The sequence below is a fragment of the Microtus ochrogaster genome, unplaced genomic scaffold (genome assembly GCF_000317375.1).
Source record: "Microtus ochrogaster isolate Prairie Vole_2 unplaced genomic scaffold, MicOch1.0 UNK30, whole genome shotgun sequence".
NCBI lineage: Eukaryota > Metazoa > Chordata > Mammalia > Rodentia > Cricetidae > Microtus > Microtus ochrogaster.
The window spans coordinates 1,616,472-1,640,287 of NW_004949128.1; the positions used below are offsets into that span (position 1 = coordinate 1,616,472).

Below are 23,816 nucleotides of genomic sequence, written 5' to 3' on the forward strand. Positions count from 1 at the left end.
AGTGCTGGGATTAAAGGCGTGCGCCACCATCGCCCGGCTAGTTTCTATATTCTTGATTCAAAAATTGGGCAGTTGTGTTTCAGGAATAAACAAATAGTAGAAAAAATTTAGGTGAAAAAATGTTAAAATAGTATTCCTCGGAAGAAAGCATTGTCTTGGTGTTAAGCTGAGCGCTCCTCAAGCCTTCTCTCTTCGCTGCTGCTCATCTCACCCATCAACTCAGTTCACTGAGTGGAAGTCCTGCCACTATCTAGGAAGAATCTGCTTTTTAGAAATGGATGTATTTTAGGCATTTTCTGAATGCTTTGTTCATATTTATTCTCCAAAATGAAAGGTTCATAGTTGGCGAACGCCTCCTCCTAGCACAGTGACTCTCAGCCCGTGGGTTGCAACCCCTTGAGTGAAACAGCCCTTTCACTGGGATCCTAAGACCATCAGAGGAGACAGACATTACAATATGATTCACAACAGCAAAATTACAGTTATAAAGGAGCAGTGAAATTTATTTTATGGTTGGGGTCACCACAGCATGAGAAACTGTATTAAAGGGTCACAGCATTAGGAAGGTTGAGAACCACTGCTGTAGGAAGATATTACTCCACCTCATGAATAGCTGGTGAATGGTGATGCTTCTATATGGAAGCGTTGTTGTCAGTTTGGGTTTTGAGAGACTTTTGTAAACTATGTGAGTATCAGCAGATAGGTCTGTAGTGTTTTGTCCCTTTGTAGTCCTGGATTAGGAATTCTGAAACAAAACCAGGAATTAAATTCTGGTGCCTTTGAAGTTTGTGGATCAAATGTCCTAGAAATCAGGCACTGGTGCATTGACTTAAAGACAAAATCACTGGGACACAGTGACATCCACCTCTGTTCCAGTATGCAGGAGGCTGAGACTGGAGGAATATGAGTTCAAGGCCAGCCTAGGCTGCAGAGTAGGGCTCTGAAATGGCAAAAACAAAGAAATACAACAAGAAAAACCATATATATTTGCAATAAGCTACCTAACTTATTAATTGAAAGAGCCTAGGGTTTTCCTCACTGAGATGTCCCTAGTTTGAAAGATCTTGAGAGAAGCAGGTTTCTATTAGCCCAGAAAACACCTATGTCTTTTGCCCTAGAATCTTCATGTGAATATTGTGTAAAGTTTTATGGTAGGGCTAGATGTGGTAGACATGCACAAGCCATTGAACATTGTAGTCTCATGTGGTTCCTAGTGGTCATTCAGTACAGCCCTACAGGCAGGAAGAAGCTTGCTCTGCTTTTGGGGGTGAGCTGTTAACTAACACTGAGTAAATATAAACCTTTATTTTAAGGTGAAGCCTCTTGGTGTCATTTGGGGAAAGTTTTCTGAGTTCTACAGCAAAAAGAACACCATTATGTTTGATGACATAGGAAGAAATTTTCTAATGAATCCACAGAACGGACTGAAGGTAAGACAGCTTTACTTGCTCTAGGCTCATGTAACCTGAGTGTGGAGTGTAATGGACTTTTGGATGATCTTTCAGACCGGGAGTGTTAGAATGGGCCCTGTAAGATAACAAAGCAGAAAATTTCCTGTTACGTAGTATTTTTACTGTGTCCTGTCTTTGTGTAGATACTTAATCATTGTGTTACAACTGTCTACAGTGTTTAGTACAGTAACATGCTGTGGTTTTGTGGACTGGGAGCAAGCAGTAGGCTTTACCGTTGGACTTAGGTGTGCAGTCAGATGAAGTATATTCTGTGGTATTCAAACAGTGGTGAATCCATCTCATGTATCTCAGGAAAGGACATGTTCAGTGATGCATGTACACACATACACAACACAATTTATCAATTTGCTTGCTTTTATTTTGTGTGTATGACTGTTTGCCAGATGTATATATGTTTGTCACTGTGTGTACCCACAGATTCCAGGAGAGGGTGTCACATTGCTGAACTGGAGTTATACATGGTTGTGAGGGTTTTGGATTTTTTTTTTTTTAAGATTTATTTATTATGTATACAGCATTCCTTCCCTGTATGCCTGCAGGCCAGAAGAGGGCACCAGATGTCATTACAGATGGCTGTGAGCCACCATGTGGTTGCTGGGAATTGAACTCAGGACCTTTGGAAGAGCAGTCGGTGCTCTTAACCTCTGAGCCATCTCTCCAGCCCCCGGTTTTGGATTCTTTTAAGTTAAGCACAGATCTTAGAATTATCAGGCACAAGTGATAGAAGGAACCACATATGTTTTGTTTCCCTTTCTTAATCCTAGGATGAAAAGTTAAGACTTACTCAAAATTGTGTTTGTGATGGGTATTTGACAGAATTTGGACAGAGTCTATGTGACTTGTTTCCTGAGTCAGTGATAATCTTAGCATGAGTCACTCAACATCTGTGTAGGAGCTACAGAGTCACTTCATCCTGGCAGCAGAGAATGGTGAAGCTTGAATGCTTCTAATGCCCGTGGCTGCTAGCACATCTGCACAGTATGAGCAGAGATGCTCTGACAGTAGTGAGGATATCTCCAGGAAGTGGACATCCTGTTGTAAGCGGTTTCCCTCTGTCCTGAACTCAGCCAGCCAGGATCTTGATAAAGACAAGGGATGGGGACTTGTAGAAAGTAGGTCCTGGAAGCCTTTACAGAGTTTCGGGTTGAGTTGGTTTAGTGCATAGTGAGTGTAGTGCAAGTGTCAGAATGGTGATAGAAGCCCGGATTGTAGCACAGATTCAACCTGTTGCCTTGGAAGAGAAGCAAGTGTGTTCACTCTGTACCCTGTCTTCTAATATTCTGAAACATCCCAAACATTTCATTTAAAATAAGTTATACTTATTTTATGTAAAGATAAGTCATACTTCACTTTCTCACTGTGTAAATCAAGATCTAGTCTCTTCTGTTTTCCTGACTTTTATAATTTGTAGTACTTTTTAAGTGAAGATATGAAATATATCAACCTTATAATTTGGGAGAACATGACTGCCCTTTTATGGAAACTGATCTTTATACATAAATGACAAAGTGAAATGTTTATGGCAAAATGTGGCAGAAAACTGGCATTAATGTGTAATAATCTCAGCATAATGGGGCCTGCACAATGTCAGTTCAACCCCCAGGAAGCACATAGTGGAGGGAGAGAACAGGCTTTTGCAGATGCACATGGCACACACAGGCAAGCACCCAGCAAAGCGACAAGTGTAGACAGTGGGTATAGGCGTAGAGGAATGCCACAGGAGAGATGACTCCACTGTGCTTAGGTCAAGCTCATATCTGTATAGAGTAGGTAGTGGAAATGAATCAGTTAGTGGGAGCCACTCAGATGACAGAAGGAAATAAAATGTGAGCAGTATACAAGTAGCCATTCAGATCCCAGTGCTGGAGGAGGCCGGTGTCCAGTTTAGGCTGAAGATGGAAGAGCTTAAACCTGTACCCAAGACTTCCATAAACTTAGTTACTATGAGTCATTTGCATGGTATTTTAGCCTCAGTACCTGACTGAAAGGTTGGAGTAGCATGACTTTTTGTTAACTTTCCTGCCACAAGGTAAGGTTTGTTTGTTTTTTGACAGATAAGGCCTTTCATGAAAGCGCACCTGAATCGAGATAAAGACAAAGAGCTGGTGAAGCTCACTCAGTATCTCAAAGAGATAGCCAAGCTGGATGATTTCCTGGAGCTGAATCACAAGTACTGGGAAAGGTAGATGCAAACCCTCATTGTCTCTTTACACCAGTGGGGAAAGCATGTTGGCATTGCCAAACTGCCCTTATTTTATTTTTGGTTTTCAAGGTAGGGTTTCTCTGTGTATCCCTAACTCTCCTGGAACTTGGTTTATAGACCAGGCTGGCCTTGAACTCACAGATTTCTGTTTGCCTCTGCCTCCTTAGTGCTGGGATTAAAGGCGTGCACACTACTCGGCCATGCCCTTAATTTTTTTTATATAAAAAGTAGGAGAATTCTAAAAATATTTTTTCTACTGGCATTTCCTCAAAAGTATTTCTTCTAGAATGGAAAAGGAAAATGTACATTTACACAATGGAGTGTTACACAGCAGAAAAAAGTAACGACATCTTGAGATTTGCAGGCAAATGGATGGATCTAGAAAATATCATATTGAGTGAGATAACTCAGACCCAGGACGACAAATATAATATGTACTCACTTGTTAGTGGCTTTTAGACAAAGAAAACCAGCCTACAAATCACAATCCCAGAGAACCTAGACAACAGTGAGGACCCTAAGAAGAGAGACATACATGGATCTAATGGACCTGGGAAGTAGAAAAAGACAAGATCTTCTGAGTAAATTGGGAGCATGGGGACCATGGGAGAGGGTTGAAGGGGAGGGGAGAGGCAGGAAGGGGATCAGAGGAAAATGTATAACTCAATAAAATTAATTAAATGGAAAAAAGTATTTCTTCTAACCCCTACCTTATTCATAATCAATCCCACATTCCTTCAGGTCTTTAATGTTGGTGATAGTGGGAACTTGAGAGGCTGGTGAGTTGCTTTGTGACAGAAGCAGGCCATCCTCTGAATTCCCTGTGCTCCTCCCACTGTGGTTCTTTAAGGCCTGGTCTATTTGTACCCTGTGCTGGCTTCACGTTTTTGGTCCTCCCGTCTCAGCCTCCCAGCAGCCGGGCTGCATATGGGACTGACTAGGAGTTGACCACTGTTAGGCTCTTAAGTTGTTCAGCACAGCACTGTTTCGAATTACAAGGAACTTGAGTGGATAGCAGCAGGAACAGAGAGCAGAACGGCTGCTTATGACTTCTCTTTTTAAAGATTACCATTTGGCGGAGTCTTCTGGGCTCTTTTTCTGAGTATAGCCATACAGATTGCAATCAACATCAAGTTGACACAGCACGGAAAGCCTAGGGACATGTGAGGGCTTTGTGTCCTATACGTAAGGCTGCTTTAAAATGAGACCTGTAAAGATCTGGTGCTGGTGAAAACACCAAAAGAAACCCCTGGTGGGCACTTTGCTCCTTCAAATTCCACTTTTGGCTTCTTACATTACTGACATGTAACTAGTGATAGTAGTTTCTAAATATGAGAAAGGGTTCGAAATTTTAATCTAGCAGCAGTTCCTAGTAAAGAATATGAGGAAACAGTTGATCACTTGGTAAAATACCCTTATAGTCTTTTCTTTTTATAGTGCTAGGTATTGAACCTAAGGTTACAGGTATGCTATTGTAGGCACTGTACCTCTGAGCTGCAGCCCCAGCCTTCTTTACACTACTGAGCACAGTCCCTTTTTAAAAACATATTTTGTGGTTATATGTGTATGTGTGCCCTGCCTCCTATAGTATCTTTTATTCCATTATCTTTATGCAGGAAAAATAATCTGATATTTAGATGAAGTCTGAGTTAATTAGAAATCACAATGCTATTTAACATTGGAAAAGGCAGTGTACTGTGGTATATAATGTTTGTAACTTCTGAAGGCTAATTGTGAATCTGAGCAGCCTGACTTGGCAAATTACTTAACTTTTGAACCTGAGAAATAGGAGGAAGTTCTAGTAGAAATTCATTCTGCAGCTCCTGTGAAGGTTAAAGTCAACACGTGCTTGCAACCGCTCTGAGCATGGGGCACACAACAGTTTGTAATAGCAAGTAACTGTCCTCTTGAAAGGCCCATAAGTCTTTGGCAGGAGAGGTCGATTGTTTTCATGATTTTACCTGATCCAGTGTTTATTCCATTTCTTGCAGGTATCTATCAAAGAAGCAAGGACAGTAGATACGGTAGTTACATTCACAGTTGGAGATCCTTGAGATCCGTGGACATTTGTTTCTTTGCTAGGCATTACCATGATTGTGCTGGACACTGAAGCAGATGCCAGGCTGCCTAGCTGTCGTCTTCCAATGCTGTGTAAATTTTATTTTGTATTTTTTTGAAGATCATAACAAAGTGCTAAAAAAAAAAAGTTCTCTTCCCTCTATGTTTATTTACTCCTGAAGAAAATTTTCTCTGGCATTGATTATTGAGGTGTTTTTCCAAACCCTCTAAAAAATGGAAAACAGAAAATGAAATGAAAGGTGGGGAAAAAATACATCCACCGGTATCATCTGTGACTTTAAAAACTAGTTTTGTCTTACGTTTTTTTGTCTCCTTGCCTGAGTCTGAGACCAAACCTATCTTCAAACTAGCTAGTGCTTTCCCCTTTAAACCAAAAGCAAAACCAAAAAGCTCAAACAAGCTTTTAAATAGCAAGTTTGTTGTGCTGAAAACTCCCTAGAGTTCCTCTTTCGATTTCAAAGCTGGAGTTGTTGGTGTTCTTTAAGAATGGAGGACATCTGCATGATAAGACTATGCCCTCGATGGCAGGTCAACAAACAAACTGAAATTACACTAGAGGACAAGAGTAGGCATCCTTTGGGTGGCTAAGTAGAAGCACTTTTGCCTAAAACTGTAGTCCTGAGCACAGCTTACCGCAGTAGGAAAAGGCACATTCACCAGCTCCTCTGAAGCATGGATAGCATCTGCCTACTCCAGCTGTGCGTCATTGCCAACTACTAACCCCATTGCAGCAAACTTTTCTGGCCATAAGATTAAAAATACCTGTTACTTGCAATGCTTAAGCCTGCAGATATGTAATGTGACCACTGTTTTGTGTTGACAGTATTGCTTTATACAGTTCTTGTATTTGAAGGGAATTGCTCCTTTTAAATGAACATGGTGTACATTGTTCTTACAGGACTATTTCAGTGGTGTAAATAATAAATATCTTTTCTTAAAATACTGGCTATCTGTTCTGTAATGTCTCAAATATTTTTTTTCCTTTTTTTCCTCTTTGTGAAATCACTGACCATGTTCAGGCAAGGACCTCTGTATATTAAATGTGAGCCTGGTGTACAGAGGCAGGAAGATTCAGAGTTGGAGGCCCACTGCAGAATAAGTGTGTATATATCACAAGCCTTTCAAAATTATCTGAGCAGCTAATTAGATGAGAAATAATTTATTAAAATGTTTCCTAAATGTATGGTATTTTTTTTAATTGTATGGTATTTTTTTAAAAAAGTAATTAAGGGTTGGAGAGATGGATGGCTCAGCAGTTGAGAGCACCACCTGCTCTTCCAAAGGTCCTGAGTTCAATTCCAGAAACCACATGGTGACTCACAGCCATCTGTAATGAGATCTGGTGGTGGAGAATTTTTAAAAAGTATTTATGTGTATGTGTGCACCTATATGATTTCAGTTGCTTTCTACCTTATTTGTTGAGACTGGATCTCGCTGATTGGACAGGATCTGCCTCTTTGCCTCCACAGTGCTAGCATTATAGTCTTGCTTGTGTTGCTTGGCTTTTCCTGGTGGGGATGTGGGTGTGTTCTGTGTGGGTGCATGGATGCATGTGGAGGCTAGAGGCTGACATTGGACGTTCTCCTTCTTAGCTCTCCACTTTATTTACTCCAGGCAGGGACTCTTGCTGAACCAGGCAAAACAACCTAAGTTTGCCAGTGGGATTCCCTGTCTATCTTCTGAGTGCCGGGATTACAGGCTTTGCCATGTCTTGTGTGTAGGTATTAGAGATCTCATACTCAGATGGCAAGCACTTTCCCCAATGAGCCATCTCTCCAGTTACTTACCTAGATCTTTCCTGAGTGCTGGGGATCGGAACACAAGTCCTCCTGTGTCTATGAAGGTCCTTTTGTGCACTGAGTCATCTCCCCAGTCCTAGACTTGGACATTTTAAGAACATTTTATTGGTTCTTTTTATTTTCCTTATGCAATGAGTTTATTATTCCAAATAGGAATGGGGAAGGGCCTTATCTTTTCAAGTGAGCTGAACATGAAAGATAACATAGGTCAGGGAAAAACATTCTTAACAGCGCTCAACATTTAAACAGGTGGGCTTTTGACGTACATTTCCTACCAGTAGGTGGCACCCAAACCAAAGTTTACTAGCCATTCTGTTACTAAGGGCTGAGGCTGTTTGGGGGCGTGAATTTTGTGTGATTAACACTTTCATGGGGTATGAGAACCTTTATACCTTTTAACTCTTAGGATTTATGGCAGTGACATCCCTGTGATACACAACTGACAGTTCAACAGAGTATCTGATAAAACTCACCAGGCATAATTCCAAGTTTAAGATAAATGTTATCTAGTGATACATATTTAGCCAAACAACTACATAGAATCATGAAATCTCACCTTCAAAGAGTGGTTTGAGACGGGGGAGTCCTTTGGGTTTGCGCTAGAAAGCACTGGGATGTTGAATTGTATCTTTAGTAGCAGTCAGTCCAATAGGTGAAGGATCAGCTGGTAAATAGCAAGCAACTGAAGCATGTCCAGTTATGGAAATAATAAAGTAGGCTTCTGTGGGAGTAGAGCTATGGAGAGGTAAGAGACTAGAGAGGCTATGCAAAAAATATTTTTTAGATAGTGCCGTTTAGTTGTCAATATTAATATTGTGGTTCTCAAACTCTCCCATGAAACTCATGTGTTGAAGACTTGGACTCTAGTGCTCAGAGGTAGGGCCTTGGGAGGGCAATTGGACCACAAGGGCACTGATCTCATAAATAGATAGGGCCGTAGGTTGCTAGACACGGGAGCTGGGTTTTGCTGTAGAAGTGAGCTCTCTCTGCTTCCTGCCTACCCAGGTAAGCCGCTTGCTTCACCTCATCTCAATTCAAATGTCTAAAGCAATAGAGCCAGCTGGCCACTAACTGAAACCTCCAGTCAAACTAAACATTTCCTTCTTGTAACTTGTTTATCTGTAAATGGAAGTTTCTGCCTGCCCAGTGAGCAGCCATTCAGTCCCAGAGAAACACACAGAGGCTTATATTAATTATAAACTGTTTGGCCTATTGCTCAAGCTTATTGCTATCTAGCTCTTATGACTTAAGTTCACCCATAATTCTTGTCTATATTTAAACATACGGCTTGGTACCTTTTCTCAGTAAGGCATTCTCATCTTGCTTCCTCTGTATCTTGCTGGTGACTGACTCTGCCTTTCCTCTTTCCAGAATTATAGTCTGGTCACCCCTCTTATACATCCTATCTGGCTACTGGCCAATCAGCCTTTCATTAAACCTATACGAAGTGACAAATCTTTACAGTCTTTACAAGAGCATTATCCCACAGCATTTTGGATACTTGATGACAGATGAGTACATTAGAGAAAGCACAGACCTGCAAGCTAGACGTGCATCCCTAGAAATGCCAGGGAGGACCTATGTAGAACATGGTGATAGCGAGACTCCAACAAAACTTACACACCTCTCAGATACTGGTGGTGGTTCCTGTTGTTCCTCCTCTCCACTCCTTTTATCTTCCACCCCTTTGTCCCACTCACTTCCTCTTCCTCTCTTCCTCCCCTTCTTCCTTCTTTTTGATGTGAACAGCATGGTGTTACTACACCTGCTCTGGGGTCTTCTCTCTGTTTCCTGAGCTTTGGGATTGTAAGTCTCCTGCCTCGTCTGTCTGGCATTGCCTGGGTATTGGCGATGCAAACTGGTCCTTACCCTGTAGGACCAGTGCTTTACCCACTCACTGAGCCTCGTCATTGTTGACTGTGAAAGGAAGCAAGTACTTCCTAAATGCTTAGGTTAAAGAGGTTTCCTGATATAAATTGTTCACTTATTTAAAATACTGATTTGGGGGGCTGGTGAGATGACCACCAAGCCTAACAACCTGAGTTCAGTCCCTGGGCCCTACATGGTGGAAGGAGAGAACTGTCTCTCCCAAGAGGTAATCTCTGACTTCTACATAGGTGCCATGACACGTGTACCACCTCTAAATAAATAAAAATGGAATAAAGATACTTCTTAGTTTTTTTTTTTTTGAGACAGAGTTTCCCTGTATAGCAGTCCTAGCTGTCCTGGAAGTCGCTCTTGTAGACCAGGCTGGCCTCGAACTCACAGAGATTCACCTGCCTCTGTCTCCTGAGTGCTGGGATTAAAGGTGTGTACCACTACTGCCCAGTTTTTTTAAGAATTAAAAACTGGCTATTTTGTTTTGAGATTCAGTGCTGCTATTAGGTAGCCCAGGCTGGCCCCAAAGTTGAAATCTTTGCATCTCTGAGTGCTGGGCAACTCCACTTCCCCAAATTCTGGCACCTGTTTTCCTCCACCAAAGGAGCTATTCCTCATTAATGTCAGAAGGGACAACAGCTGTTTGTCTGTGGTGCCTGCTAGCATACCAAAACAATGCTGGCCTCCAGGCTCACTCAGTGTCTGTGACTCTAATTAGGTCTTCTCACCCTGCACCTCTACCCTAAATTTTTCCAGCTCATGGACTTCCCTTTTCCCAGCTTCTCCTTCCCATATAATCCGATCATTTCTGCCATGCATTCTGTTTTGTCTTCCTTTTCTCCTATCCCTCTCTTTCTCCTCTCAAGGTCAAGTCCAGTCTGCTGGCCATATTCAGTTTATTTTTTCTCTCCTGACTCTGGACTATTCCAGATGCCTCTTTCTTCCCTCATATCTATAAGAACCTTCCCCTCAACCACACCTCGAAGTGAGTCACAGCCTCATTTTGTTTTGTTTGTTGTTTGTTTTTCTAGATAGGGTTTTTCTTTAGCTTAGGAGCCTGTTCTGGAACTCACTCTGTAGACCAGGCTCGCCTCAAACTCACAGAGATCCGCCTGCCTCTGCCTCCCGAGTGCCGGGATTAAAGGCGTGCGCCACCACAGCCTGACCACATCCTCATTTTATACGGGATCACAGGCATGATGATTACGCTATGCTGGCTGGAACCTATGATTTTTTTTGTTTTGCTTTGTAAACATGGTTAATAAGCAGAAAGAATACAAGCCTTACAAATGCCCAAACTAAAAGTTGCTAAACATCAGAGATGTTCCTGTAAGTCTACACATCTACAGCAAGCCCCTGTCAAGCTAGTTCCTAGGATACTAAAGATTAAACTGATGACGTTTCAGAGGTATGTAGGCCAGTAGGTGAGGTATGCAACTATTTTCCTTGTGGCGTGCATGCTCTCACACATGCGTGTGTGTGTGCGCGCACACGCGCATATGTGTGTGCGCGTGTGTGTGCGCATGTGTGTGTGTGTGTGCGCATGTGTGCGCATGTGTGTGTGTGTGTATGTGTGTGTGCGCGCGCGCATGTGTGTAGGTTGGAGGTCGATATTGGATATCTTCCCTGATTACTGTATATTTACAGAGGCAGTGTTTCTCAGTTGAACGCAGAGCTTCCAGACCAGACTAGTCTAGCTAGTGAGTTGCTCTGAGGATCCTGTCTCTCCCTTCAGAACAGCAGAATTAGAGGCAAGTCATTATGCCCATGTGGCCTTGTGTGGTGTCGGGCATCTGAACTTGAATCCTCACGCTTGGACAGCAAGGGTGTGCCATCTCCCAGGCGAGAGGTTCTATTCAGTTTCTAACTCAATCCAAGTCTCCCCTGGTTCCCACACTTGCGACTGCTGCCGCTTCCTGTGGTATATCATCCATAAGGGGAACTGCTGTGCTTCTGCACGAAGGCTTCCAAAGGGAAGTGTGAGTGTTTGCTTAGGAAGGGATCCCCCTTAACTGGCAGGAGATCCTGGGGCAAGTTACCTCAGCTCTGCCCTTCACTTTACTCCTTACAGAATACTACTGTCTTTCCCATAGGCTGTGGCAAAGGTCAAATGGGGTGACAGAGGCTCAAGTGACTTGAATGTCAGATGTTAAGTATAGTTCGAGTCACCATTCTTTCTATTTTTCCAGTGCTATGGATGGAACTGGGGGCTTCTCTGTACCCCTGACCTTCTACATCCCTAGCCGTCCTTGGGATTCTCACCACCAAGAGTGTATGTACCTTTAAAAAAAAAGAAAGTGATTAGGCGTACACATTGCAAATATTATCCTGGTTTTCTAAGAGGCTTAAAATGATGTGCGTTTCAATCTCTCTCTCTCTCTCTCTCTCTCTCTCTCTCTCTCTCTCTCTCTCTCTCTGTGTGTGTGTGTGTGTGTGTGTGTGTGTGTGTGTGTGTGTGTGAGGGAGAGAGACACACACAGAGAGGTGCGGCAGATTGCAGTGCCTAAGGAAACCAGAAGAGGGCATCAGATACCTTGGAATTGGATTTGTGAGTGGTTGTGATTTGCCTGACATGGGTGCTAGGAACCAAATTTGAGTCCTCTGCAAGAACAGTAGGTACTCTTAACCTCTGAGCCATATCTGCATCCCTATAACGTTATCTGTCAACTTGAGATAATTGTGAATCACCTGGGAAGAGTCTCAGTGAGGGACTGTCCTGATCAGGTTGGCCTGTGGGCTTGCCTGAGGAGGGTAGTCTTGCTTACTGCTGATTGATGTGGGGAGACCCACTGTGAGTGGTGCCATTCCCTGGAGTTCAGTCCTGGATTAGTTAAGTGTGTGTGTGTGGGGGGGGGGGGAGACAGGGGCTGAGCATGGGCAGGCGTATGTGTTCTCATTGTCTCTCTGCTATTGACTGTGGAAGAGAGCGGCTGCTTCATGTTCCTGTATTGATTTCCCCACAACGATGGGCTGTAACCCGAAATTGTGACCAGACAAACCCTCTCCTCCTTAAAATTACTTTTGTTAGGATGTTTAATCACAGCAACAGAGTCTAAACTAGGGCCCTAAGTCAGGCTACTTGTTAAGAAATGTGTTTAGCCTACATTTTGGAAGCTTGGAAGTCCAAACAGCATGGTGCAGCCCATGTAGCTCTATCACACTATGGGGGTAGCAGTGATAAGAAGATGTCAGTGTCAAAGCAGGTAGCCAGAGAGAGCAGCTTCCTGCAATGTCTTCCCAGAGCACACCACCAACCGAACCCAGCCCTTCCTCTGAGCCCCAACTGTTGTAAACCTGTCAACACTAACATACCGAGGTCCAAGCGTCTACCAGATGGCTCTTGCAGGGATCCATGAAGCCATATTCAAGTCACAGTGAGCTGAGCAAGAGCTGTCACTCGGGGTTTAGGGAAAAGGTTCCTGGGGGAAGATGTGGCAAATCTGGAGGCAGGAGAAAACCAGCAGATTCAGGTGCTAGGCTAGTAGGCTAGTAGGTAAGCACATTCACAGGAAAGGGACAATTCTGCAGGTCACAGTAAGTGATCTAGTGAACACCCAGGGACTCAGGAGGGTCCATTAGTTTAAGTGTGGAAATGACAATGTTTTTGTTCGTTTTGTGTATACAATCTTATTGGGATAAAATTTCTGTACAGGAAACCACAATTGACGTGAGATTCTTCGTTGTGTAACCATCACAATGATTTGATTTCCTATTGGTGATCTGATTTATTTCTGTTGGGATGAAATGATAGCTATCTACTTAGATAAGGACAAAGTTCTAGTCGAGGACGGGAGGTGGCTCGGTCAGTAAAATGCCTTCTTCATTGAGTGAGGGGCTGAGCTGTGACCCCCAGACTTCACATAAAAGCCACATGTGACGGTGAGCAGCGCCGGGAATCCCAGTGCTGGGAGTGGGATGGACTAGAAACAGCTGGGTCCTTGGAACTCATTGGTCTGCCTGCCTACCCAACTGTATGTGCAAGAGATCCCGTGAGAGACACTGTCTCAAAAAATTAAGGTGGAGGGTGACTGAGTTGTGTGAAAACACCTAATGTCATTGTTGGGTCTCAACGCACACACACACACACACACACACACACACACACACACACACCAGCATTATCAAACACGTACATCACACACATGCATATACATGCACATGCCAGCATTGACAATCACATCTACAATGCACAGAACACTCATAAATATTTAGACTGTCAGCAACTGTAGGTTTGACCTAGGACATCTCAAATGTTTATGTTATGTACAGGCGTATGGCACAATTAATTCATGAGAAAGTATTTGTGAGATTTGGTGTTAGATCACTGAACTTCTTGGAGATTTAATTTAAGCTATCAATTCTTTTCTCAGATAGAAAACACTTAACTTCAAAACGCCAAGATAAGCTTCTCATCTGTGATATTTTCTTTTAAATAAATTTTACCATTGCAAATAAAAGAGAATGACCAGATGGGTTTTAGTAGCTCTGATTGGTTACTTGTCTCTTTGCTGTGATAAAAATGGCTTAAGGAGAGGAGGATTTATTTTGGCTCACAGCTCCAGTGAAATTTCTCTACTCCATCACGGTAGAGAAATTATGCAGCCCAGCAAGAGCTGTAGGTGGCTGGTCACCTTGTGCCCACAGTTAGCAAGCAGAAAGCAAAGCATGCTCCTGTTCAACTTGTTTTCTCCTTCATATTTAGTACAGGGTCTCAGACAAAGGAATGGTGCCCTCCCCCCACATTTAGGGTGTGCCAGTTAATCTAATCCAGATAATCCATCACAGACATTCCCGGGAATTTGTTTCCATGTGATTCTAGATCTTGTCAAGTTGACAATATTAACCATCTCTGTGCTTGGATGATCTCCCAAAGTCAGACACTGTATGTCTATTTCTTTGTATTCTTCCCAAGTATCCAGAAAGGTTCCAAACTTGGTGCCTGTTTTTTTTTAAATAAATATTAATATTAGGGGTGTGTGTGATTCATGTGTTTGGGAACACATGCAATTGTGGAGGTCAGAGGAAAATTTTGTGGAGCTGATTTATGCCTCCCACTTTTGTGTAGATGATTCTGGGGATCAAACTGAATTCACCAGGCTTATACAGCAAGTACCTTTAGTATTGAGCTGTTCACCCCTACCCCTGCATATGAGGCAGTAACAAGCAAGCCACACCGGTTTAATGTCAATTTGTTTTTACCACTTCACCTCTTTGAGTGCTTTCAGCTGTGATGTGAGCAACGGCAACTCACATCAACTCAACAGGTGTATTATTTCCATCCTGTTGCGTATCTGCTCCCTGAGTTTTCAATTTACCTTCCCAGGGAAAGATGCTAAAATTGGAAAAATCTTTTCATGACAGCTTATCATAAAAGAAGAAATTTGCACATTCTGGGTCTTGATGTGAAGGTGCTGGATGGGTGTGCTCCTGCCGTACATTTGATCTCTGTAAAGCACGATAGATATTTTCTTCCCACTCCTAAATACCTGCTGCTTTTAGTGTTGTAGTAAATTGATTCACGTCATCTCAAATGCCTTCATAAACGAAGAGCAGGCATGCATAATGCCGTATCTAAATGCCCCAATATTTCTCTTACAATGATGCTCCAGGAGAGTTCTGGGCGGTCGAGACTACATGGCCGTCCCTTCTGGTCCCTAGGACAATGAGAGGTGTTAAAACTGATGTGGCTTAGCAGTAAGTGGAAAGGGAAGCCCAGTTGCGCTGCTGCCACCTGGGTCATCAAGCCACCGACACACGCAGCTCCTCTGAGTGCAGTAAGTGTAGGAGGAGTGACATGTCTCTTGGACAATTCAATTTGTACGTGTGTCCAAGACGAGCCCACACGGTCAGACAGCTCTGTATATGTGGAAGGATACTGTGGCTTGCTATGTGATCATCTCAGAGAAGGTCCTTCTGTGTGACTGATCTGGGGAAGTCAGCTGAGTTGGGTACTAAAGAACAGCTGAGACCCAAAACAAAAGGACAGTCTGGAAACAGGAGGGTAGGGTATTAGCCCGGTAAACGTGGGCTTTGGAGTGGAGATGCTGGGCTGGCTCTTTCCACACATAGATGTCAAGAACGTAATATCCTTATACATTTCTATCCCCACGTGTCTTAGCCAGGATTATTGTTGCTGCAATAAAACAACATGATGAAAAGCAACTTAGGGACAAAACGATTTATTTGACTTGTATATCCCAAAGCACAAGTTTCCTTTGAGGGAAGCCAAGGTAGAACTCAAATTGGACGGGAACCTGGAGGCAGCAACTGAAGTGGGGACCATAGAGGAATGCTGATTACTGGCTTCCTTCTCAAGGCTTGCTCAGGTTACTTTATTATAGAACCCAGCCCACGAATGCCACCACCCACAATGGGTTGGGCTCTTATGATTTAAATACCCCATGTTTATTACCTCATAGTTTCCAAGGTCGGAAGCCTAAGCCTGCCTTAGTTGGATACCCTGGCTCACCTGGCTGACCCTTTGAGGGGGATGTTATAGTTGTCCTGTTTAGACATGTGCATTTAGTCTCAGCACCTTGAGCAGCCGTAGGTCTCTGCATTAACCATCATTCTCTCTGAAAAGAAGCTTATCTGATGGAGGCTGAGAGCAGCTCTCATCCCTACACTGGGTTTCCCATCATACATTGGATTTCCTATGGCATCAGCCCTGAGATATATGGGTCCCGGGCTTACGGGCTAAGGGACACGAATGCATTTATAAATTTTGTCACCACTGCTGCTATTTTTTTCCAGGGTGTTTGTCCCTTGGGGTCTATGGGTGCTGTTGAAACCTTAGACAAATTACATTTGATAGATATTAGTTGCTCCCGAAGCCTTTAGCACTGGTGACTTTCAGTGGCTATCCTGTAGCCAGGACAGGGGAACTTTAAGGACGGGAAAGTGGGTGGGGCTGGGGCAGAGGAGCTGGATCCTTGCCTTATTTGGGTGTAGTCTGATGGTCTGGGAGTCTGAGATAGTCTGAAACATGGGTGCTGCTATTGGCTGAGGTTCAGCTATTTGTTTGAAAAGAATAAAATATTCCTAAAATAGGTTGTAGTTTGTTATGTAGGGATTCAAGGTATGGGTACAGTCTCTTTTCAATTTAACTCAATTAAACAATCATCTGGAGGTGGACATCAGTTTTAGAATCATGGTTAATTGGCAAATGCTTTCAATTTTGAAAGGTGACAGTCTCTTCTTGGCTGGACAGCGCTGGGAAATATCTTCATCATTTGAAAACGATGTATTTATTTTTTATTTACATTTATGCATGTGTTACTGCTCACCTCTGCGTACCATGTGCATGCCCAGATCCTCTCGAGAGCAGCAATACTCTTAACCAGTGAAGCGTCTCTCCAGTCCTTGTAATTTTAAAGAATACTTGAAGATTCTACAGATGCCCAAAGAAGACATTAAAAACAACTGGTATAACATTATCAATACTTTGACGTAGATTAGTGCCGTCTAAAAGAAGTAAAAAGTGCACAACATATATGAATCATATGTAACTTAAAATTATGTTGTATTTACATTTAACAGGAAGGTGAAATAAATGTTAATGATAATTTAACTTATATTAAAAAGATATAATATGCTTTCCATTATAATCGTATTATTATAGGAGGCATTATTAGTGAGGCATTTTACATTCTCTTACACTAACCCAAGCGTACTTAGTGCTCCACCTACTGACGGGTGTTTCATCCCTGGACCCTGTGTGGCAGGAAAAGAGAACTGACTCCTGAAAGCTGCCCCTTGATTTCTGTTCATGCACAAATAAATGTCATGTGATCATTTAAACAATAATATGAAAGAAATACAGATAAAGCAGTATTATATTAATCACTCTCCACGTATCTCCAGATATATCATACTTACTGACTTTCCAGACAAGGAAATATATTTAAAACTATTGAGAAAAATCAATTGGAGGAGAAAGCTTAAAATGTAGAAGGTGAGTGGGCTGTCCTGGAACAGTCCTGCGCCCACCCTGCTCATTACTGGTCTGCAGGGGTCTGAACTGACTCTCTCTTTTCCTGATTGTCCTCCCCTAACTCCCCTCCTCAACACTTCCTGTCCCTTCTCTCAGGCCTCTGTTCCACCCACCTCTTCTACCTCATCTGAGGTGTCTTCCTTGTCCAGGTCACACAAATGTCAGCCTTCCCTCTCCCGCGTGGTGTCTTCTTGCCATGGTTCTGGGTTTAATTCACCAAGAATCCACTACAGACAGCCTCTCTGTCTTCCATAAAACTGGAAGCTGGAGTCGTAGGGTTTGGTCTTTATTTGCCTTACTGCTTTCAACCTAGCATTTAGAGAACTGTCCAGCTCGCAGTAGCCAATACATGGCTGTGGAGTGGATGCCTAAAAGAAAGAAATAAAGAGATCCAGGCTCCAGGAGCAAAATGTGCTCATGGCTAGTGCCGATATGTGTTTTTCACAGAGCAAAACTCAGGGTTTTTCTTTTTTAAAGAAAGGCCGATTTGTTTTCAAGCTCCTAGAATAACATTAGGCTAACTAAGGACTTTTGGAATGCCTTGGGGTTTGTTTTAATGAATAGCTGGAAATTGTATGTAATTAGCATTAATTTTTATGTGTACATCCAGTTGTATAAAAACAGTTCTCTTGAATAATTTAAACAGCCTCTTCGCCTTGAGAAGCATTTGGCCTACTGGGCCTTCAGAGATTCTATTAACGGGAAGTCATGAGGTTTAAATACAAACTAAAGAAGGATTTTTTTTTCCTCCTTTGTGTCGTGTATGGAGACTACTTCAGAAGTGGGCAGCCTCAAGAGTCGAGTCCTAGGGAGCTCACAGAATGTCCTCTGTCAGCTTATATAGTTAAAGAGAGGTTTTAGTTAAAACAACAATAATAATAATAGTAATGGGAGGAGTATGTATATTCTTCCTACGTATTAAATATTAATTCCAAGGAAATGCAGACTGATAACAGCTGGAAATAGGAAATGTCAGTAGACAATGATTCTTGCAAGCAAATATTAGCCACATGCGACAAGATGACTGTGTACAAGTGTGATCATATAAGCAGGGTCTCGCCGAGCGGTGGTGGCACACGCCTTTAATCCCAGCACTCGGGAGGCAGAGGCAGGCCGATCTCTGTGAGTTTGAGGCCAGCCTGGTCTTCAAGAGCTGTCTACAGGACAGGAACCAAAAGCTACGGGGAAACCCTGTCTCAAAAATAAAAAAAAAAATAAAAATAATAAAAAAAATAATATAAGCGGGGTCTCACACAGATCATAGTGCACCTCCAGAAGGGATAGTCACCCCCAGGGAGAAAGAGTAACCGCACCAATGGAGAACCCCTGAAGGAAACACCCAAACCACGTGGCCAAGTTAACATCACCAATCCTGGCAATGTCAGCCCTGTGGTAAGATTCACTGAGAAGGAAGGGCCCCAACTGGCTGGTGTGAAGGCCTGAGGGATGGTTCTATGGGGGTAAAAGTGCTTTCAGCCAAGCCTGACAGCCTAAGTTAGATCTCCACGGCTCACATGGAAAAACCAAACTGACTTGGGATGGAAGTTCTCTGGCCCCTCCATCTTGCTGGGGCATGCTCAGTTCCCTCCCCAACTATACAGAAAAAAAAAAAGTGAATAAATAAATAAATAAATAAATAAGATAACCAGTGTGGGATTATTTTGCACACACACACACACACACACACACACACACACACACACACACTAAAACAGAACTGGATTTATGCATGAGGAAGCAGCAGACAAATCTGAGAGATAATAATGGCAAACCAGCCGCCGCTCTTCAAACGTGTCAGGGCAAGCATGAGTAAGGAAGATGAAGGAACTTTCCTAGATGGAGGTGATGGTGGGAATCTAAGTACACTGGACTCCAGAGTCAATCCTACCCCGCCACCAGGACACTAGTGGGGTAGATCTGAATTAAGATGTAAGAATAATGTAATAACATTGCGAGGATACTAAGTCAAGGTTTAGATAATCATAGTGCAGTTACGTAAACATAAGGGAGAGTTTGGGAGCAGTAATAGCAACAAATATGTTCAAGTAAAATAATACTGAGTGGAAAAGAGAGATATGTATCTTTACTGGACAGCCTGGCATGCGAATGCAAAAACAGTAAGGCTTAGCAGTTAAGGCTGGAACATGTTTCTGTAAAATCTATATGTAGGAAGTTACAACACGGTGTTTTCACGTGTGCTAGAAGCGGGCTTCTGCAAATATAATTATTAAGATGAGGTCCTATGGCAATAAGGTGTGTTCCTAATCCAGTATTCCTGGTGTCCTCATTAGAAGTAGAAATTTGGGCGTAGATGGGGACACAAACAGATGCCTTGAGGAGATGGATGCAGGGATAGGAATGGTGCTGGAAAGCTGAGGGACGGTAGGCTTGCCAACAAAACAGCATGAACTAGAGAGAGGCTCATTGCCTCCTGGAGTCCCTCCTCACAGCCCTCACAGATTGCCAGCCTCTCGTCTAAGCCACCTGGTACTTTAACAGGAGACTTGGGAAATGGAGACACTGGTAACCTGCATTGAGAACCAAATATTAAGGCTCCATGCTGAGTTCTTGGCCTCAGGTTCTCACAATAGGCTTTGTTACTGCCCCCTACAGCACAGAGAATTGATACAGCGAGGAACTAACTGCGCTGCTGTTGCACAGCCATCAAGTGGAAGAACAGGTTTCTAACCTATGCACTTGCCCTCGGTATATTCCTGAGCACTGTGCAATGGGTTATTTTGCCTGGATTCTCATTCCAAAAGCTTCTCACTGGATCTGAGACGGTTGCTGTTCTGTTGTGACAAAACACCAGGACCAAGAGGAGAAAACGTTTATTTTGGCTTCTGGTTCCAGAGTGCCAGATTCTGATAGTAGAGACAGCAAGGGGATAAGCAAAAGTCGCTGGAGCCGGCAGCTGAGGGATTGCGTGTTGATCAGAAGCATGAAAATAGAGAGCAAAATGTAAGTAGACAAGAACTCTCAAACCTAGCCCCCCCGTGACATACTTCCTCCAATAAGGCTGTATGAGCTAACTCTCCCCAAATAGTGTCACTAAGTGGGCACCAAGTATTTCAACGCTCAAGACTGTGGGGGATATATCTTATTCAAACCCCCACAGTTGCCTGTGAGTTTCCTAACATATGCCACATATAATTTCCAAGGACAGTGAACAGTGAACTGCACATGTAGTTACTAAATCAAGTTTCATTATTGCCCATCCGGTTTCGACCACCTCGGTCTTTTGTTGTTGTTGTTGTTGGAGACATTGAAAGTCAAACTTGTGAGTCCTCCTAAGAGAACGCATTATTCATTCGGGAGAGCCCATCCGGTTTCGACCACCTCGGTCTTTTGTTGTTGTTGTTGTTGGAGACATTGAAAGTCAAACTTGTGAGTCCTCCTAAGAGAACGCATTATTCATTCGGGAGAGGATGCACTTTGGAAGCACCAACTAATCTAAATGGAAACTAGAACCCAAATTCAGCATCTAAGCCACAAGGGAGGACATTCTGGGCCCCTGGAATGCCTTTAACAAAGCAGAGAGCACGGCTTTCCTCTTTAATAGCTGTGGTCTAAGAGAGACGCGTCTGCCGGGTTCCATTCGCTTGCCTTTTACAGTCGTTTCCCAATTCAATTATCTTTAACGGGCACTCCAGGCCCTTCCTGGCATCAGTTCAGCCAGCCTGACTTAGAGAAGGCCAGCCCAGTTTTTCAGCTGCTCTCTCACTCAGGGTGGGGCCTTCTGGATGGCAAGCATGCACTGGATCACCTGAAGGAGTCAAGATTATTGTCGTGTATCTTCTAGTGATCCCCATTCCCTGCACCCAGGCCAAATCTCACATGTAATCCAGGGTCCATTATTACAGTCTTAAGAATCCTGCCATTGATTAAGTTATAAATACATCCACAGATACAAGGTAGCACTCATTATTTAAAATTAGTTATTACTTTATTTTACATCTGACCACAGCCTTTCCTCCCTCCTCTCTTCCCACTTCCTTCCCCAGATTCTACTCTTCTCTCCCCTCCATCCACCACTCCTCCATACTGGCTCAGAAAGGGAACGGGCCTCCCATTGGCATCAACAAAGCACGGTCCATCAAGCAGCCTAAAGACCTAGCACTTCCTCCTGTATTCAGGATCAGCAAGGCAATCCAGCATTGGGAGCAGGGTCCCAAGAGCCAGCCAAAGCACCAGGAACAGCCGCTGCTCCCATTGCTAGGAGTTCCGTGAATAGATCAAGCTACACAGCAGTCACATATATACAGAGGGCCCAGCTCGGTCCCCTGCAGTCTCCCTGTTGGTTCAGATTCTGTGAGTTGTCGTGAGCCAAGATAGCTGTTTCTGTGGGTTTTCCTGCAATGTCCCTGACCCACCTGGCTCCTGCAATCCCCCCCCCCTTCCTCGGCAGGACTTCCCAATGTTTGGTTACGGGTCTCTAAATTTTCTTCCATCAGTCACTGGATGAAGGTTCTTTGATGACAACAGGGGTAGCCACCAGTCAGAATACAGGGGATGGCCAGTTCAGGCTATCAGGAGTCTTAGCTAGGTCAAACTGTAGACTCCTGGGTATTTCCCCTGCATCAGGCTTCTATCTGACTCCATAGAGGCCCCTTTTCCAGTTATCTCTCTCAGCACTCTCCCCCTCCAGTCGTCCCCACTCCCAACCCGATCCCTCAGGTTCCCATGCTTACCCACCCCCAGTTCAACCAGGAGCTCTCCTCTGTTTCCTTTTCCCAGGGAGATTCATGTGTCACCCCCTTGGGCCCTCCTTGTTACCTAGCCTAGCCTCTCTAGGTCTATAGATTGTAGCATGGTTATCCTTTTCTTTACAGTTAATATCCACGTATGAGTGAGTACATACCATGTTTGTCCTTCTTGGTCTGGGTTACAACTCTTAAAAATAAGTTTTTTTTTTTGTTCCATTCATTTGCCTTCAAATTTCCTGGGGTCCTTATTTTTAACAGTAGAGTAATATTCCATTGTGTAAATATACTACATTTTCTTTATCCATTCTTCAGACGGGGAGCATCTAGATTGTTTCCAGGTTCTGAATATTACAAATAAAGATACTATAAACAGTGCTGAGCAGTTGTCCTTGTGGTATGATTGAGCATCCTTTGGACCTATTCCCAAGAGTGGTATAGCTAGGTCTTGTGGAAGATTGATCTCTAGTTTTCTGAAAAACCACGATATTGATTTCCAAAGTGGCTGTACAATTTTGCACTCCCACCAGTAATGGAGAAGTGTTTCCCTTGCTCCACATCCTCTCCAGCACAGGCTGTCATTTGTGGTTTTGATCTTAGCCATTCTGACAGGTATAAGATGGAATCTGAGTTGTTTAGATTTACATTTCCCTGATGGCGATGGATGATCAACATTTTTTTTTAAGTGTTTTTCTGCCGTTTGAGATTTTTCTGTTGAGAATTCTGTGTTTAGGTCAGCATCCCCCTTTTTAATTGAGTTATTTGGTTTTTCGAAGTCTAGTTCCTTGAGTTCTTTAAATATTTTAGTGAACAGCCCTCTGTCAGATGTGGGGATGGTGAAGATGTTTTCCCAGTTCAGGAGATGGTGTAGTCCACATGGGGTGGGTCTGCCCGCCTCAGTAAGCGCAGTCTAGAAGCTAGCTCACAGACATGCTCCGGGGTTTGTTTCCATGACGATTCCAAGAAGACAACCAGGAAGAGCCATCACACAAAGTCACAAAGGTGCTGGTGTTTTTCCACCCTCTTGTGGTGTGGAATAGAAGATGCTCTCTAGGTTCTGAACACCATGATCCAAGGAGACGGACAACTATTTTGAGAAGCTAATTCGTGCTAGAGTGCTGTAAAAGATAGTAAATTTTAATGTGCTGTCTCACTCTGCTGACGGACTGGTCATTTTAATGTCGATCTTCTGGGGGTTATGACTCATTCCAAGGAACGGGCAAAATGGGAGTCAGGAGATCCAAGTTCAAGTTTGAGCACTGACATTAATCAGGCTCAAGGTCTTGGGCAAGGCACCAGACTGCCTCCATTTTCCTCTTTTTATAAAGCCAGAACATTTTCAACTGTGCCCTGTAAAGTGAAGGTATTGTGAGGTCCAGGGCTGTCTGTGGAGAAAAGGGTCGGGGAAGGGGGCAGGTGCGGTGGTCCTTTAGACACCTCCTGCCAGATCACTCTGTGTGGTGGCACTTCATTTAAGAGCACCATCTGAACAAAGAGACACCCCCACCCCCCACCCTGCTCAAACCAGTCAGGCAACTTTTGGTTGTTAACCCCTAAGGCAATGTGTGTGTTTGTGGATAAGAGTGGTAGGAGTTGGGGATGGGGTTACTGGGTGGGTGGGTAGATTTCAGTGAAAGGGATAGGCCATGGCGGAAGAGGGTAGAATGTTTTAGAAGGTCCCACAGAACA

At 43.4% G+C, this 23,816-nt stretch overlaps 1 protein-coding gene across 1 annotated transcript in view; it reads left to right on the plus strand.

Annotated features, from left to right (window-relative positions):
- The window catches only part of Ublcp1 (ubiquitin like domain containing CTD phosphatase 1), a 16,722-nt gene extending 10,026 nt beyond the window's left edge, over positions 1-6,696 (plus strand). The window contains exons 9-11 of the mRNA XM_005368175.3: positions 1,314-1,430; positions 3,527-3,654; positions 5,667-6,696. Coding sequence (XP_005368232.1) covers positions 1,314-1,430; positions 3,527-3,654; positions 5,667-5,694 — 273 coding nt within the window. The 3' untranslated portion in view covers positions 5,695-6,696. The remainder of the gene's footprint in view (positions 1-1,313; positions 1,431-3,526; positions 3,655-5,666) is intronic.
- Positions 6,697-23,816: the final 17,120 nt, after the last annotated feature.